The 16637-nt window shown below is 42.0% G+C and overlaps 1 protein-coding gene across 1 annotated transcript; it reads right to left on the reverse strand.

Annotated features, from left to right (window-relative positions):
• Positions 1–3852, reverse strand: LOC146007088 (keratin, type I cytoskeletal 17-like). Its single transcript, XM_083145471.1, has 7 exons — positions 3735–3852; positions 3475–3674; positions 1806–1888; positions 1329–1485; positions 531–692; positions 313–438; positions 1–225 (listed from the first exon to the last, which is right to left on the reverse strand). The coding sequence occupies exons 2-7, from the start codon at positions 3643–3645 to the stop codon at positions 1–3; spliced, it is 924 nt and encodes a 307-aa protein (XP_083001597.1). The 5' UTR covers positions 3646–3674; positions 3735–3852.
• Between the last annotated feature and the right edge of the window lie 12785 nt (positions 3853–16637).

Below are 16637 nucleotides of genomic sequence, written 5' to 3' on the forward strand. Positions count from 1 at the left end.
TTACTTAACATCTTCTCCCTCCAAGAGACGTCTGTAGGTGGCAATTTCCTGTTCCAGTCGGGTCTTCACATCCATGAGGATTTTGTATTCGTAGCTCTGTCGCTCCATATCTGACCGTAACTCAGCCAGCTGAGCTTCCACACTACTGATCAAGTCCTGTATCTGAGAGAGCTGGACGCAGTACCGGCCTTCTGTCTCTGCCAGAGTGCCTTCCAATGCTGATTTCTGCAACAGATAAGGAGTGGGTAATCTTTAGCCCAATATTACATTTGAATGTTATAGATGATAAGTAATGTGAAGAAGAAGCCTTACCATACTTAGCTGTGTCTGCAGCTCAATCTCTAAGCTTTGGAAGGTACGTTTAAGGTCAGTTATTTCTGTTTTGCTGGAATGGATCTGTTCACTGTGACTTGCAACTTCTCTGCTCAGTTCTTCTGTCTTTTAGGATGACACAGATAGAGTGAATGAGTGTAACCTACACAAAACCATAACACAGACACACTTACCAAAAGAACACTATTTTGACATACCTGCTTAAAGTACCAGGCTTCAACTTCCCTGCGGTTCTTGTCAGCCATATCTTCATATTGCTGTCTCATATCAGTCAGGATCTTGTTAAGGTCAACAGCTGGGGCAGCATCCATCTCCACATTAACCTGACCGCCAGTTTGTCCTCGAAGAGCATTAATTTCCTGCAGAACAGACTTGCATTATTGAAACAACTGTGGCATTACAGTATTATGTCATCTTTCACCTTACCCACATCATTGCCAAATCATTTTGTTTGTTTTTTGATAGAACAACCAAATAAGCTTTACATTTTAGTGTTATTTTTCATAACTGCTCCACATCAGGCTGCATGAATTATGAATTTTAATTTATTAGATGATAACTCATTCATTGGGTGAAATTTAATAGATTCAGAAAATGAGAGATTTGGTAAGAAAGCTCCAGCGGCAATCATTTACACTTTAAAATCAAACTGGTTCTGCAGTGTAAATGATTGCCGCTTTAAAAAAACTGGAGATTTCTTACCAAATCTCTCACTTTCTGATTCTCTCACCCTATTAAATGTCACCCATAGTCTAAACCTGAGCTGAATTTGTTTTCCTTATTAGACTATATAAACAATGTAAAACTCTAGAATATACATTTCACACACAAACACACACATTAATATAAAGAGTTTTATGATTTTATAATTTATATAAGAACTATAAGTTGTAGTTCTTCACCTCTTGACTTCAACATTTGCCCATTTTCCAAATAAAGATGTGCATTACATAATTGTATGAACAACCTGGATGACAAAATATGACTTGTCCTACCTCCTCATGGTTTTTCTTCAGGTAGGCCAACTCTTCCTTCAAGCTCTCAATCTGGATCTCCAGGTCTGACCTAACTAAGGTCAATTCATCCAGGACTCTGCGTAGGCCATTGATGTCACCCTCAACATTCATACGGAGGGATAGTTCAGTCTCGTACCTTGTTGAAAGAATACATATTTAACTGAATTGATATTCTGGGAGTTATATAAAGGCAGAGGTGTTACTAGCTTATTTGAAATATGATGCACCAAGGGTGCATGCCAGCAAAAGGGGGTGTGGGCTCATTGGGCATGGGTGGTCTCATGGCCAAACCACTGTTTTTGCCCCAGAGATGCTGGCTTCCTCTGGTGACAATGTAGGCTGCAGTGCCGATTATATGTGGCATGCCTTGCAATGAATAGAAATTATAAGCAAACAAATTCTAGCCTTCTGTGTACATCTCTGTTTGATATATTGTAATTAGGCTGAAGTACTTACTTGCTTCTGAAGTCATCAGCAGCCAGCTTGGCATTATCAATCTGCAAAAGAGTGCTGGCATTGTCCATAGTGGCATTTAAGATCTAAGGAGGAAAAAATAAAAATAAAATCAATAATAAGCAATGAAGTTACTTGACATAAACCTTTCAGATAATAATAGAAATTAAACTATAGACATATTTTGGCTATAGTTTATAGTATAGTTTATAGTATATTTATCTGCCATGGTATGTACAGCATATCATGGGTGTAGTAGACTGCAGAAGGTTCTAAAATAATGTCCTACATTCAGAACATCAACTATTCAGTATACTGATAATAACATGTAAGATAAGCTGAAAGAAAAAGAGCTAAAACTAAGTAAAGAATATTGTATTCACTAAGTTTTACCAGTAGATTTCATATTTAACACAAACATATTATTTACTACAGAACCTAAGGAATGGGTGTGTTATCCTGGTGCTTCCATCTGTAATAAGTACCACCCAGTTATTACTGTAGCCAGTGTAGTAGTAATAGACCCTGCAGACCCTGTGGTGACTTGGAGGTGCCTGTGGTGTTTAGGCAATGGGGGCCTGTAGAGGCTATTGCTACCACTACCTGGACCAGCAGATACAGTTTCATCACACCTGCCCCATTGAAAATGTCCCTCCCAAAATGGCCGCACCCTCAGGGGAGACAGTTATTATGGATGCTAAAGGAGGTGACATTTTTAATGGGGCAGATGTGACTGGTGCAGACCCTGGTGGCAGCAGCAAAAGGCAAGAGGGAGATGAGGCATACCTTCACAATGAGCATGTACCATGGAGGACTGGCCATTCAACTTTTTCTTAAAGGGGGGCACATTCATTATAGTAATGCCACTAACTGTAGCTTTTTAGGAGTGATTTATATCTGTGTTCAGGCTTACTGCCATAATCTAGAAAAATATCTATAAGTTCACCTTTACTTAAATAAAAATGATTAAGAAATATGTGTTAAATTAACACATTTATGCATTCATATCATGCCATGATCAAATCATCATTAGTCAATAATATGAGGGTGTCACTAGTGCAATCTATGCAAAAGTCTAGTGTGACCCCCACCTATTTTAATGAAAGGACCCAGTCCCTGTTGCATTATATAATAATTCTAATAGTATGATGTTACAACATTTTTGGACCCTGTCTGTCAAATCTTTGTCATCATTCATTCTGTTCATCACCACTGCATTTTTATGTGAGGACCTATTAACATTATATTATGTGATAAGTGCATATTCCCATCTTTAATATGAATAGATTACACATACAATTTTGCCCTTGAAGTGTGTCAAGGAAACCATACATACTGTTTAAATATGCTGCTTAAATATAATGATTTCAACTTCCACATTATTATACTGTATGTTATATAGTATAAGTGTGTATATACAGTATACACTACAATTTATAACAGTTATTCCAACACTACAGAAGGGAATGAAATAACAAAAGAAAGAAAATCTAATTGCTGTGATGTCATCTCCAAAAATATTACAAACGTTCTGTATAATAAGCAGAATAACTTGTCAGTGTAGTGCTTCTATACTCTGAATAACAGTAATGCAAACTAATAACAGTACAGGGATGCATATGAAGCTATATAAGAAAGCACCTGCTACTACAATCACTAAAGCAACTCTTACCTTATTACGAAGATCCTCAATAACTTTGTAATACTGGCTGTAGTCACGTGCTGGACTTGGTCCTTGCTTCTCATACCATTCTCGAATCTGAATCTCCAACTGGGAGTTTGCCTTTTCCAGGGAATGCACCTTGTCCAGGTATGAGGCCAGACGGTCATTCAGATTCTGCATGGTCTCCTTCTCACCTCCATTGAGAAGACCTTCTCCAGAAGCATGTCCACCACCAAAGCCATAACCAGAGCTAGATGTGAAGCTACCACCTGCACCAGAAGCTAGGCCACCAAATCCACCACCAAACCCACCAAAGCTATTACCTAGACCACTATAGCCTGAGGAAACTCTTGAGATAGAGATATTTCTACCACCACTGCCTCCATGGATGCTGGGTGCCCTGTGACTAGCCATAGATAACCTACTTGAGCCACCACCAATGCCACTGAATCCTAGGCCACTTGAAGATCCTGTAGAGGTCTGCCTGATACTGTAGGATGATGACATGATGTAATTGCAAAGCCTGTCTAAGTGCTACCTGTGATGTTATAGATCAGTGCATGAAACTCAGACTTTCTATTCCATTCTTTATACTGGTGGAAGTGGGTGTGACTTCCACCTAAAGGTTGGTCATCAGCTTTGATTTGCGTGCCAACATTTGTAAGAGAAGCGGGATTCGTGATTACCTCATAAGTTTGGGTGAATAACGCAGAAATTTCTCATCATAATTGCCCCCTCCCTTTCTCTTCCTCACTTAAACCTTCTAACACAAAATGCTTTCACTCATCCAGCAATAGGTATTCTGTGCATCTGCTGCATTAGTTCCTAAAACAAAAGGTCTGATTCACTTTGAGTCAGGGAGGTTCCTGTCCTGAGGCTATGCTTTTGACATTCCTCTACACTTAACCAGGTAATAAATATGGTCGCCCCTCCCTATTCTGGAAAGTCTAGGAACTAACTTGAAATCAGAGCTTGTGTTGTTCCAGACAACAATTGATGCCTCCATATTTTATTTAATTAACCCATTAGCTGAACACACGACAGTAAGCCATATTCAATAGCTTAATAATATGCAACAGGTGATATTCACTACAAAGAACAGAATGATCAGTTTGCTACAGGATTATATAGGATTAATATTTTAATAGTGTGTGACAGTAGAATATCAACACTTGACAATCAAAATAACTAATATAGATACAATCTAAGTTGTAGTTAATAAAGATAGAAGTTATAGTATTACAGCAATAATAATTAAGTGTATCATCAGTATCATAATCTAATACCCCTTTCAGACCGCCAAATCAACCTGGGTTATTGTCGTGTTAACCAGGATTGGTCTGTGGTCTGAAAGTACCACAGCACCATTTCCCCGGTCGAGCAACCCGGCATTTCAACTCTGGGCTCTGACCTGAGCTTTCAAACCACAAATGTCAGGTCACTCTCGGGACGGACCAGTGTCCCAAGCTCAGATGTGACCCGGCATTTGCGGCCTAAAAGGGGTATAAAATTCACAACTTTTTGCTGTGGTGTTCCTTTTACTACAATGATTTGGTTACAATTTATGATATGGTAAAATGTTTGCAACATTTTTGATAATTTAATAAAAATAAAAAAACATTTTTCCATTCTAAAGACCCCATATACTGGGTGATTTATTGCATGAAAGGGCTCCTGGGGAGCTGCAGGAGCAACAGGGGGGATTAAAAAAACCATTCAAATGAATGGGAGGGCGCGGATTGGCAGAAAGCACTCTCTCAGCCAATCAGTGGCCAGCCATTCATCTGTAAGGGAGATTTCAAATCTCCTGCCCACCGGTGCAGCAGGGGATGCAGAGAAGGGAGAGCACCAGGGACGTGCAGTCAGGGGAGGCAGGGGAGGCAGAGCCTCCCCTGTCATTAATGTTTAATATAATAATACAATACAAAGAAAATACTTATGACACATATTATGTGTCATAAGTATATGCTTTGTATTATTACAATCATTTTTACTGTTTTTTTTTATTTTTTTATTAGCTTAGGAGGCACCAAGAGCGGTGCCTCCCGCTGTCCATATTAAAGTAAGAGACACAGGGGCGGGCAGTGGGCAGGGCTGAGAACCGAGCTGTAGAAGCTCGTTTAAAAAAGATGCATAGGCGGCACCTACAGTGGTGCCTCGGTGACAGGGATGTGCTTTTCTGCCTATATGAAAGCACGCCCCTGTCACTGAGGCAGCTGTGATTGGACACAGTGGCGCTGTCTCAGTGACAGGGGCAGCTTTCATAAAGGCAGAAAGCGCGTCCCTGAAGCCTGGCTCTCCTATAGGTGAGGTGCCGCTTATAGTATGTGTTTTTTAAAGGTGGACGAGCTGTGCAAGCACTGCACAGCTCGTCTTCTGACTTGTATTGCCGGGTGTGGGGGGCGGAGCTGGGCTGAGCCAAGCCGAGCCGCCAGCTCCCGCTGTTATCTGTCCGGCGCCGGTACCGGCACCCGCTCCCCTCCCCATTACTGTTCGCCGGGGACTCACTGCCCGGCGCTCGTTCCTGGGTGCCTGTCCCAGGACTGGACGCCGCCGGTACCGGCACCCGCTCCCCTCCCCATTACTGTTCGCCGGGGACTCACTGCCCGGCGCTCGTTCCTGGGTGCCTGTCCCAGGACTGGACGCCGCCGGTACCGGCACCCGCTCCCCTCCCCATTACTGTTCGCCGGGGACTCACTGCCCGGCGCTCGTTCCTGGGTGCCTGTCCCAGGACTGGACGCCGCCGTCACTGCTGCCGTGCAGTCTGCTGCCTGGGTATCCATAAGCGGTGCCTGGGCTCTAAACGGTAATTTTGTGCTTGTGTTTGGAGGGTGGGGGCTGTGCTTTTTTAAAAGTGGCATACTGTAGGTTTATTTGTGTTTGGAGGGTGGGGGCTGTGTTTTTTTCTCTAGTGGCATACTGTAGGTTTGTTTGTGTTAAGAGACAGACATGTGTGTTTGTGTTGTGACAGTCAGAGGTGTGTATCTGTATGTATTTGTGTAAAGTGACAGGTGTGTGTTTGTGTAAAGTGGCAGGTGTGTGTTTGTGTAAAGTGACAGAGGTGTGCACTGTTTCTGTGTGTTTTTTTAAATTAAGTATATTGGCCCAATGTACTGGCCTCTGCGTTCACTGGCTGTGTGGGGTGCTGGCTGAACTCAGAGGTTCTTTTAAAGAGGCAGACATTTACAAGGCAAAACCATGCATTGATTGACCTTTTAAAAAAACCTCAGAGTTCGGCCATCACCCCACACAGCCACTCATCTCCAAGGCCAGTACTTCATTTAAATATATACTTATTTTACACAAACACACAGAAACTGTACACACCTCTGTCACTTTACACAAACAAACACACACAAGTCTGTCCCTTAAGAGGCTTGTTCTAGTTAGTACATTTGGCTGCATGGTTTTTAAGTGAAAAGGTATGTGGGCATATCCCATGGAGGCTTGGTGGAGCCAGCGACGACGGGTCTGTGCCGAGCGCTGGGTCCAGGAACTGCTCTGCCAGGTCTCTGCTGCTTATGCAGGGGACAGCTACTGCACCTGCCTGTCAGTGCAGAAACAGCCCGAACCCAATGCTCCCCACACAGCCCATCGGCACTGGCTCCACCAAACCAGTGCCTCACCAACCATAAAGCTCACCGCACGTCACTGGAGAGCACCTCTCCTTCCCACCACTTCCCTGCTCTGCAGATAGGTGTGTGCCAGCGATGCTGCATTGCAGATGGTAAAAAGCACCCACAATGTCTCGCTGATGGCTACACATATGATTTATCTTATGTGCAGCATGTTCGATTTTCGGCTCTGGTTCGATGCGCACAGGACCACACATCAGATCGGATGTCAGGGGATTTGGATGATATTACCCAATTTCTCATCTCGAACCACCGGAATCAGGTGAAATCAGGCCCAAATAGCATAATGTATAGGGGCCTTAAGTTATCAGACTGAAAGCAAGAAGTAAACACTGGTAATTGGTATACTGGTTACCTTATGTGACATGAATGGTTCTGAGCAGCAGCAAAACATATAGGGGGAAATTTAATAGGATGAGAGATTCAGAAAGTGGTAGATTTGGTAAGAAATCTCAATTTTTTTATAAAGCGCAATCAGCTACACTGCAAAACCAGTTTGATTTTGAAGTGTAAATGATTGTCAATTTAAAAAAAAACCTCACTTTCTGAATGTCAAATAATCTTCAATTTCACCCATAGTCCTTTATTGATTCCAATGTAAAAATCGCGTTGATCACGTCGATCGCATCGCATGCAATTTGGTTGCATGCGATGCGATCAACGCCATTTCAGGGACACAATTTTTATCGCTGGCGCCGTGCTAGGAAACAAGTACCAAATATCCAAACCTCACTGATATATGGAGTTATTAAGAACAAATGTACAGGTTGAAATTAAAAAGACTTTAGTATGGTACAGAACAAAAGATACAGTGCTTTGTAAAACATTTAGGTGGAACATAGAGCCTAATTCAGACCTGGTGGCAGGACAAACTTGGTCTCAAAATGGGCAAAAGTCCAAGGGTTAAAGTGTGTGTGGGGGGGATTGAGGTGGAACTAGTTCAACCTCCACCTTGGCCCTGCACAGTAATTCCCCTCCAAAAAAGCATTATAGTTTGCAAGGTTGTGCCAAAAACCCTACCAATGGACCTGACTGCCTAACGGGAGGACGGTAGGAGGATAACTAGGTGGCATAGGGAAAGGAGGTTCTCCACCTCTCCAGGACCACTTTAAACTATGGGAAAAACCATGTGGATTCGGACCTGATTCTCCCGGCAGCTCCCCCGGAGGGGTCACATGCGATTTATCACATACAACTCCCGATGAGCGGCAGGTGGAGGAAGGCAGTGAGGGGACCAGGGAGCGGGGGCACAGCAGGCAGGGGATGCAAATCTTATGTGCAGCCCGTTCGACTTCCTGACTCCGATCCTATGTGCACAGTAATGCGCATTAGGTCGGACGGGATGTCTACATGTGCTATTTGGGCTGATTTCACAGTCCAATTCGTCCTAATCGGGTGAAATTTTGCCCATCGGGAATAGTGTATGGGCATCTAGATTTCTGTTTGAACATACTCCTCTCAAATGTAACTTTACATCAGTGGCGTATTTATAATAGGTGCAAGGTGTGCAGGCACACTGGCTTCTGAGTCCCAGGGGGGCCCACATTGCACATACACTGCACCCATTTTTAATACTTATACCTCCAGAGTCCAATGATGAAAGCAGCGCTGATGGAATCACCAAAAAAAAATGGCTGCACCTTTTTTTCAGAGATTTGCGAATGCGTAGAAGAGTCTGAGGACGGGATGTATTAATATACATCGCCGCCCTTCGCCTAACAACCGCCGCGATGCTGCTGCATATGTAGTAACATATGCGGCTAGCATCGGGTTGCGGTGACGGAGACCCCCGCGATACCTGTGATGTGGTCTGCGGGGATCTCCGTCACCTTCCGGCGGCTGCCACCGTCCCCCTGCGTCTCCTCCTCCCCCCTGAAGCCGGATGTCCTCCCGGCTGTGACACCTGGGGGAGGAGGAGATCAAAGGAGGACGGGAGGGGGGAGGCGCGTGGACGGCGGGCGGCGAAAGAAGCCCATAGGCTTCTATAGGGTATCGCCACCCAGAGGGTGGAGATACCCTGCCTAGCGAAAACGGGGCGACGGGTATTGATACATAGGAAAATGCGGTAAAACAGGGGTTTTACCGCATTTTCCCTTTAGTACATCTCGCCCTGAGAGTGCGCAGAAGAGTGATCACACTCTTCTGTGAAATATCTGGACAAAATTGAGCAAAATTGGTTAAATTAGTTATACATTTTTAAGTTGTGAATCTGTCATCATAAGCTTTGGTCTAAGTGGTTTGCCAGCGTTCTTTGTGCAATCAAACAATGACAATATCAATGGTGTCTATGACTAAGCTTAGTGACTGGATCTGACAACTGGCGTTGGGTCATTTAGGACTGTATGAGGCATACAAATGCTGGGATACCAACAAACACAACTAATAAAAATATTAAATTCACATTGGTTTTTGTGACGTTAGTTTAATTACAGAACACTGTTACTCATTCCAATTACTGATCTGTTTCAGCAGGTGCCAGAATCCAAAATAACTGCATTAATTATAGTGACATTGTGTACCGTCACAAAGTTACATCCTCGGGACTGTTCTGAAGGTTTATCATCTATACACAGGTTTTAATTATAGCTTAGAGCAGACACCACTCCCTGAATTTGTGTTTTTATCCAACCATACCACAGTCGTCTGTTTCAATTAACATTTTGTGGTATATTATTTGTTCTTTGGTTTTACTGTAGAATATGAAAATTATAAATATGTTTATAGATCCAGATCATGTTAGATATAAATGACCTTTTACATTTTTAATTCACCCAGAATCAAGGCACCTGTTTAAGTAAGTTAGGGGTAGATGTATGAAGCACTGATAAGGGAGGAGAAGTGATAAAGTGCCTGGTACTTTATCACCGGCCAATCAGCTCCTGACTGTTAAGTTCCAGGCTGGGTTTAAAATGGACAGTTGATTGGCTGGTGATAATGTACCAGGCACTTTATCACTCATCCTCCCTTATCACTGCTTCATACATCTACCCCTTATTGTCTACAGTGTTGAAAATAAGGTGAATGCTGGGACACCCAGCTATCTATTGGTCTCCAGGATAGAAAAGTATTATAAGTAATTAAAGTTGAAAGTTTGCATCATAGTAAACCTAAGATAAATATATATGTATATATAAATATATATATATATATATATATATATATATATATTTATTATACTTTTTTTTTACTATATGTCTAATTTTTCAAACTGAAGTATAGCTATACCCCCAGTACTGCAAATTCCACAATTCGAAGAAGCGGTGGTGCTAAACTACATGATTTGCATATTTAACCCCGCCCCCTCACCCCGAAAATCTGCAATTCGCTATATTGATTTAATGATCTTGATTTAGATTTATAGTATAGTACAGAATACATTTAACTAATATTTGACATCATAAGGGCACAGGGAAGTGCTGAGTATAAAGATAATGTTAATGTTATTTTTATTTTATTCTTTCAAGTAAACTCACAATTTGGTGCACAATAACAAAACAGAACATCTGACAACATTAAAACACAGTTGAGGTGAAAATGAATAAATAGGAGAAAGTATCCTACATAAAATGTTTAGCGAGTTGGTCAAAAAGTAACGAAAGGCTAGACATGGAACAGGATCATTAGTTGATGATTGATAGGACTTTGACGTTCTGTTTTTACTGTTCTCACCATGTGCATTTCTAGCCGAACCTTTAAACCCATGAGAGGTCACGCCGGCCTGCTTACAGGGGTTGGTCTGAATAATGTAAAGTGGGTCTATTTATAACGTGTGCAAAGTAAATAATTACAGGTATTAACAATAATTAAATTGGCAGTAGGCAGTTTGTAATTAAATAAATGCAATATTTTATTTTATTATATTTATTTATTTATTTGCAGTTTCTTATATAGCGCAGCAGATTCCGTTGCGCTTTACAATAGAAAAAAAATCTCATTTACTGTATAAAAAATAAAAATAATGGAGATTTGTACATTATTTAAACCAGTTTTGTTGGGAGAGATGTTAGATGCATAACACAACATCAGCAAGTATTATGTATTCATATTGGAAAATAAACTCATTAAAACCCACTACAGTACTAATCCATACATGAGTAATCCGCCCAGCTTGTTAAATCATTATGTACTTACTGTAGCTATTTCAATACTATGGTGCAGAACTATGTACTACATTAAAGACTGGAAGCTTCTTTGTGTTGTTGATCCACAGTACTTGATGTCATCACTACGCACTGGCTTTTTACATTGCTACTTTCCATATATGACACTTGTGTGCACTGTTCTGTAAACTGTGTAACAAAGTGTATAAATACTGTATATATATATAACCCCAAAGGTTCAACAGGCCCCAGTGCCCTCCCGGATGAGTATGTGTAGATGGGCAGGAATGGGCGGCACAAGGGGTGCGGTAACCCCTTGGTCAAGGTGCTCATTGGTCAAGTTTATCTTTGAGCACCTTGACCAAGGAGTTACCGCACCCCGAAACGTTGGTTTTTGCCGCACCTCAATAAATCACTGGAAGTTACCTACGAGTGCCGCCCATTCCTGCCCATCTATATATATATATATATATATATATATATATATACACAACAGTAATAAGAGAGCGCTCCATAGTGCATGAAAAAGTTTTAATGACAAACACACAATAAAAAATAGCACTGCAGGCAAGATTCACGTACCCCAGAGGGCGGTACTAGACACCGCAGATATTTAGCATGAACAGGGCCGGTGCTAGGGTGTCTGGCGCCCCCCTGCAAACTATAAATTTGCGCCCTCCAATACTTTACAAAGAGACAGCGCTTGCCAAAGGCGCACGCTGAATAAAAGTATGTATAGGACTGTCGTAGTAGTGCCTCTTATACAAATAATGTGCCCAGAAGCTACAATGCCATATCTAGACATTTGGATGCACTGTGCCCGAAAATAAATTGGTGTCCCTGCTCCCCACACTCCATTCCCCCCACACGCGGATACCACTGTAAGGGTGCGGGTGTGCAGGTGCAAGGGTGGCTGGTGTCCTCTGTGGCCGCCTGGGGTGAGAAGATGCTGCCAGCAGTGGTGCGGCGCTGTGGGTGAATGGGACGGAGGACGATGACAATGTGCAAGCAGGCTGGGGTGAAAAGACGCTGCCAGCGGGGGTGTAGTGCGGTGGGTGCTGACTCCTGAGTGTAGTGCGGGCGGCTCTTTTTGGTGTCACCCCACTGAAGGGTGACACCCGGGTGTGGAGTCGGACCGCACCCCTTTAGTGATGCCACTGGCAGGGAGAGCGCCTCTTCAGTACGGTGCCTCCCTGCACCGCAGGAGCTTCTGATTTGCTAGCGCCGGCCCTGGCAGTGCAGCACGCACTGTTGTTGGAGCGGTTACACTCAATGATGTCACTCGGCCGTAAGGCTCAGCGGCAGCGAGGTAGTCAGATAGCTTTGGGTCAGAGATGACGCTAAGCCACGCCCCAACGCATTTCGTCATCCACTTCGTCAGAGGGCTTGAAACTGTGGACAATCTGACATCCAAGAAATCGATGGTACTATCGGAAATGTTACACGTTAATTTTACAGGGCTCCCTGTAAAATTAACGTGTAACATTTCCGATAGTACCATCGATTTCTTGGATGTTAGACTGTCTTTGGAGGGGAATACACTCAAGACCTCTTTATTTGTAAAACCTACTGACAGGAATGTGTTGTTGCCTCCGTCTAGTTTTCATCCTATCTCTGTACAGAAGGGCCTCCCACTATCCCAGTTTTTGAGGGTGAGACGTATATGTAACAATGAGCAGGATGCGTCTGAACATCTGGATACAATGATTGACAAATTTGTCATAAGAGGATACAATAGATCAGAATTAGTCTCCATAAAAATAAAGTAATGAATAGATCTAGAGACAGTATCCTTACCAAGTCATTGAAAAAAGACCTTTCAAATACAACCATATGGCCCAATAGGTACAATACTGCAAGCCAATTGGCCCGCAGAGTTACAAAAAAATATTGGCCCATTGTAAATACGGACCCTAAATTAACAGCTTTACGTAATAAAAAAATCATGACAAGCTATTCCAAGGGCAAATGCATCCGAGACTTTGTGGTACATAATGATGTCACCAGTTTCGGTAGAAAAAATGTGAATTCCTTCTGGGGAACCCCGAAACTGGGATGCTTTAAATGTACAGGTTGCGTGACATGTGGGTACATGTTCACTGGAAATTCCATCAAACACCCCTTCACATCTAAAAAATTCAAAATCTGTCATAGATTAACTTGCACCACCACCCACGTAGTATATGTACTAATCTGCCCTTGTGGCAAGTACTACGTGGGTAAAACTGACTGCCAGTTTAAAATCAGAATGGTTTTAGAAAGAGAGACGGTAGTCCACAAAGAGTGGGCAACCGTTCACAGACAGGGATTCTTGTTGGAGGCACACTTTTAATTTGTTGAAAATAATGTATTATGAATGAGTTAAAACTTAACTTTTAATTCCAATATATCTAAAATAGTGTTAACTCTTATTAAGTCATGTGAGGCAAAATTAGCCATATATATTTAAGATATTTTCATGTGAACAAAAAAGAGAATGGCCACCGATATATTTTCTCATATAATTTTATCTAAATCAGTGGCAATTGGTGGTGTTGTTTTGAATAAACATGTAGCATAAATTATGCAAGTTTTTTTTTTTTTTTTTTTGAAACCTATAATAGGTCAGCTGATGACGGATCCAGAGTATGTGATTTATCTATAAATATTTAAAATTTATTATATTGAGAATATAACATAGAGAGTCACATATAATATACCCCTAGATGATGATTGGCCGTATGTTGTAAAGACTATCATAGTATGATAAGTGGCGCAGGTATCCTTTTAAGATTGGGAAAAGCGCAGTACAGTGAGTTAGAATCTAATCTTTCTGCTGCCCACCTTCTTCATAGAAATGAGCGGAAGGGGGGTGAGAGAAGAGTTAGATGCACTGATGGAAAAACTAGCAGGTGAAAAGAGGACACTCCTGTAAGTGATGTTAGGTCAGTCCTGGTACCGAAGCATTGCAGGGCTGAAATTCGCCACCAGGAAGAAGTCTCTCTTTGCACATTGAAGGAAAATCTGGACAAAGGAAAAAAGGAAGGGGGGGGGGGGGGGGGAAGGGAAAGGCAAGATTTGGGAAAGAAAAGGCTGAGGTAAAATTTCAGACACAGGCAGATGGATCTAAAAATCTGGCAGCAGAATCATAAAAAATGTACGTTTCAGAGTGAAAATATCACTTTAAATCTATTGCAGCCCATTAGCGTGGTAATTGATTAAACGTCTGAACAGAGAAGTGATATACAAGAGGTATACATGCAACAAAAGCATACACATATAATCTATATGCAAATGATGTTCAGCAGTTTGTTAGACATTTACTAAGTGGCTGTAATAAATTGTAACAGAATGTTGGTGGATAAACAATTATAAGTGTCAATCCAGTTATTGTCTGGCAGCGAATTTATGCCAAACTTCTGTGACAATTTACAGCAGTATCATAAATATATATATAAATGATGTTCCAACAGTTTTTTGCACGGCCGTAATATAATATTGTCAAAAATGCTGATAGATAGACAAAATTAGGTATTGATACCGTCAATGTCTAGTTGCAGTTTTATAATAAGGCTCTGCAACACCCTTCCATGCACATATAGTTTTTATCAGCAATATGTTCAACAACTTTCTAACATTCAATATTTGGCTGCGGTAAAGCTGAAGAAAAATGCTGACAGATCAGCATTTACACAGATTTGTACTTTTACTATCTGGCATCAAATCTATATAACGGCTCGGCAACAGAGTAACTCAATGTGTGGTCACAACAGTAATGCCCTATATAGTCACTACACATTTATAGAGGAACATGTACACATATAGACACAAACAAAATGCCTGTCTGTATCCACAATGGGAGCGCAGTTGATAATTGGAAAAAAATTCACATTGACATTGCCCACAGTGAATGCACAGTATAGGGATAATCAAGAACACATTAAATGCCAATTAGTAGTGGTGAACTACTGGCATCAGATCTATATGGCGGCTCCGCAATAGAGTAGCTCAATGTGTGGTTACAACAATAATGCCCTATATAGCCACTACACATTTAGGCTTCAGGTGATCAAGCCCACGTGGTGAAACGCGTTCTGATTGACGCTGCATAGGTGCTGACAGTCTCCTCAGTTTATGGGGAACTGCCAGCCGTGACTCTGATCCAGCTACCCCTCGCCGCCGCAGGTATCCTCCCCGCTCCCCGCTTCCTTCTCCAGGGTGTCTGGACACGCTGGCGGTGCATCTCTGCCCTGCTCTGCTCGAGCATCAGGACAGACCTAACACCGCTCACAGCGGCTGTCCCAGCACCTTTTCTCCAGCGCTTTTTTTCTCCAGCGGTGCGCCGGTAAATCACTAGTATCTCCCGTCCGCTCTCAGAAGACGGGAACTTGCATAATTTATGCTACATGTTTATTCAAAACAACACCACCAATTGCCACTGATTTAGATAAAATTATATGAGAAAATATATCGGTGGCCATTCTCTTTTTTGTTCACATGAAAATATCTTAAATATATATGGCTAATTTTGCCTCACATGACTTAATAAGAGTTAACACTATTTTAGATATATTGGAATTAAAAGTTAAGTTTTAACTCATTCATAATACATTATTTTCAACAAATTAAAAGTGTGCCTCCAACAAGAATCCCTGTCTGTGAACGGTTGCCCACTCTTTGTGGACTACCGTCTCTCTTTCTAAAAGTATACTGGTACTTGATTCTTGGAGGCACCTCCAACGTTGTAACTGTTGTATGTCACCAAATATACACTCTTTCTAGTTGGTTTTTTGATTACATTTGATTTTCTTATTGTCCTGTGCAGGATACCACTCCTACCTGTCTCTAAAATCAGAATGGCTCAGCACAGACTGGCTATTAGAACGGCAATTCTGACAGGTACTAGCAACCAACCCGTAGCTAGGCACTACGCCGATGCTAGACATTCATCCACAGCCCTTAAGCATATGATAGTGGATCATGTCCCCCCTCTTGTGCGGGGTGGAAACAGATCCAAACTACTTCTGCAGAAAGTGGCAAAATGGATCTATTTGTTAGATTCGTTATATCCCCACGGTTTAAATGAGACAATGGGGTTGCATTGTTTTTTATGATGATTTATGTTGTCATTGTTCTGTGAAATCCTCTTGCCCATACTTGCATTGATATGTCTGTATGCTTTTTCCCTGAAGCAACATGGTGGTGATGGGTGCACTGGGTGATGACTTCCGGGTGCGACTACGGCTTGGCCGGATACCGCCCCGGGGGACTGGTCTGGTGAAGGTGAGCACTACAAGAATGGTGAGTATTTATATGTTATTTGCTGCCCTGACGAAAATGTACAAACATTGAAACGTTGGCGTCCTAAATGGCGTTCTGAGTGTTTATTCTTGTGACCGAGTGCCGCCGGTGTGAACTCTACATTGGATATGCTGTACAAGACGGTATATTGAGGAAG

This window comes from Crinia signifera, chromosome 6 (genome assembly GCF_055691185.1).
Source record: "Crinia signifera chromosome 6, ASM5569118v1, whole genome shotgun sequence".
Taxonomy (NCBI): Eukaryota; Metazoa; Chordata; class Amphibia; order Anura; family Myobatrachidae; genus Crinia; species Crinia signifera.

Excerpts from the sequence above, each read along its gene's own strand:
- LOC146007088 (XM_083145471.1), bottom strand. The coding sequence starts at position 3,645 with ATGCAGAATCTGAATGACCGTCTGGCCTCATACCTGGACAAGGTGCAT. Across the intron at positions 1,889-3,474 it reads TTGAGGATCTTCGTAATAAG|ATCTTAAATGCCACTATGGA; the intron begins GTAAGAGTTGCT and ends TTTCCTCCTTAG. Across the intron at positions 226-312 it reads TGCAGACACAGCTAAGTATG|AAATCAGCATTGGAAGGCAC; the intron begins GTAAGGCTTCTT and ends TATCTGTTGCAG.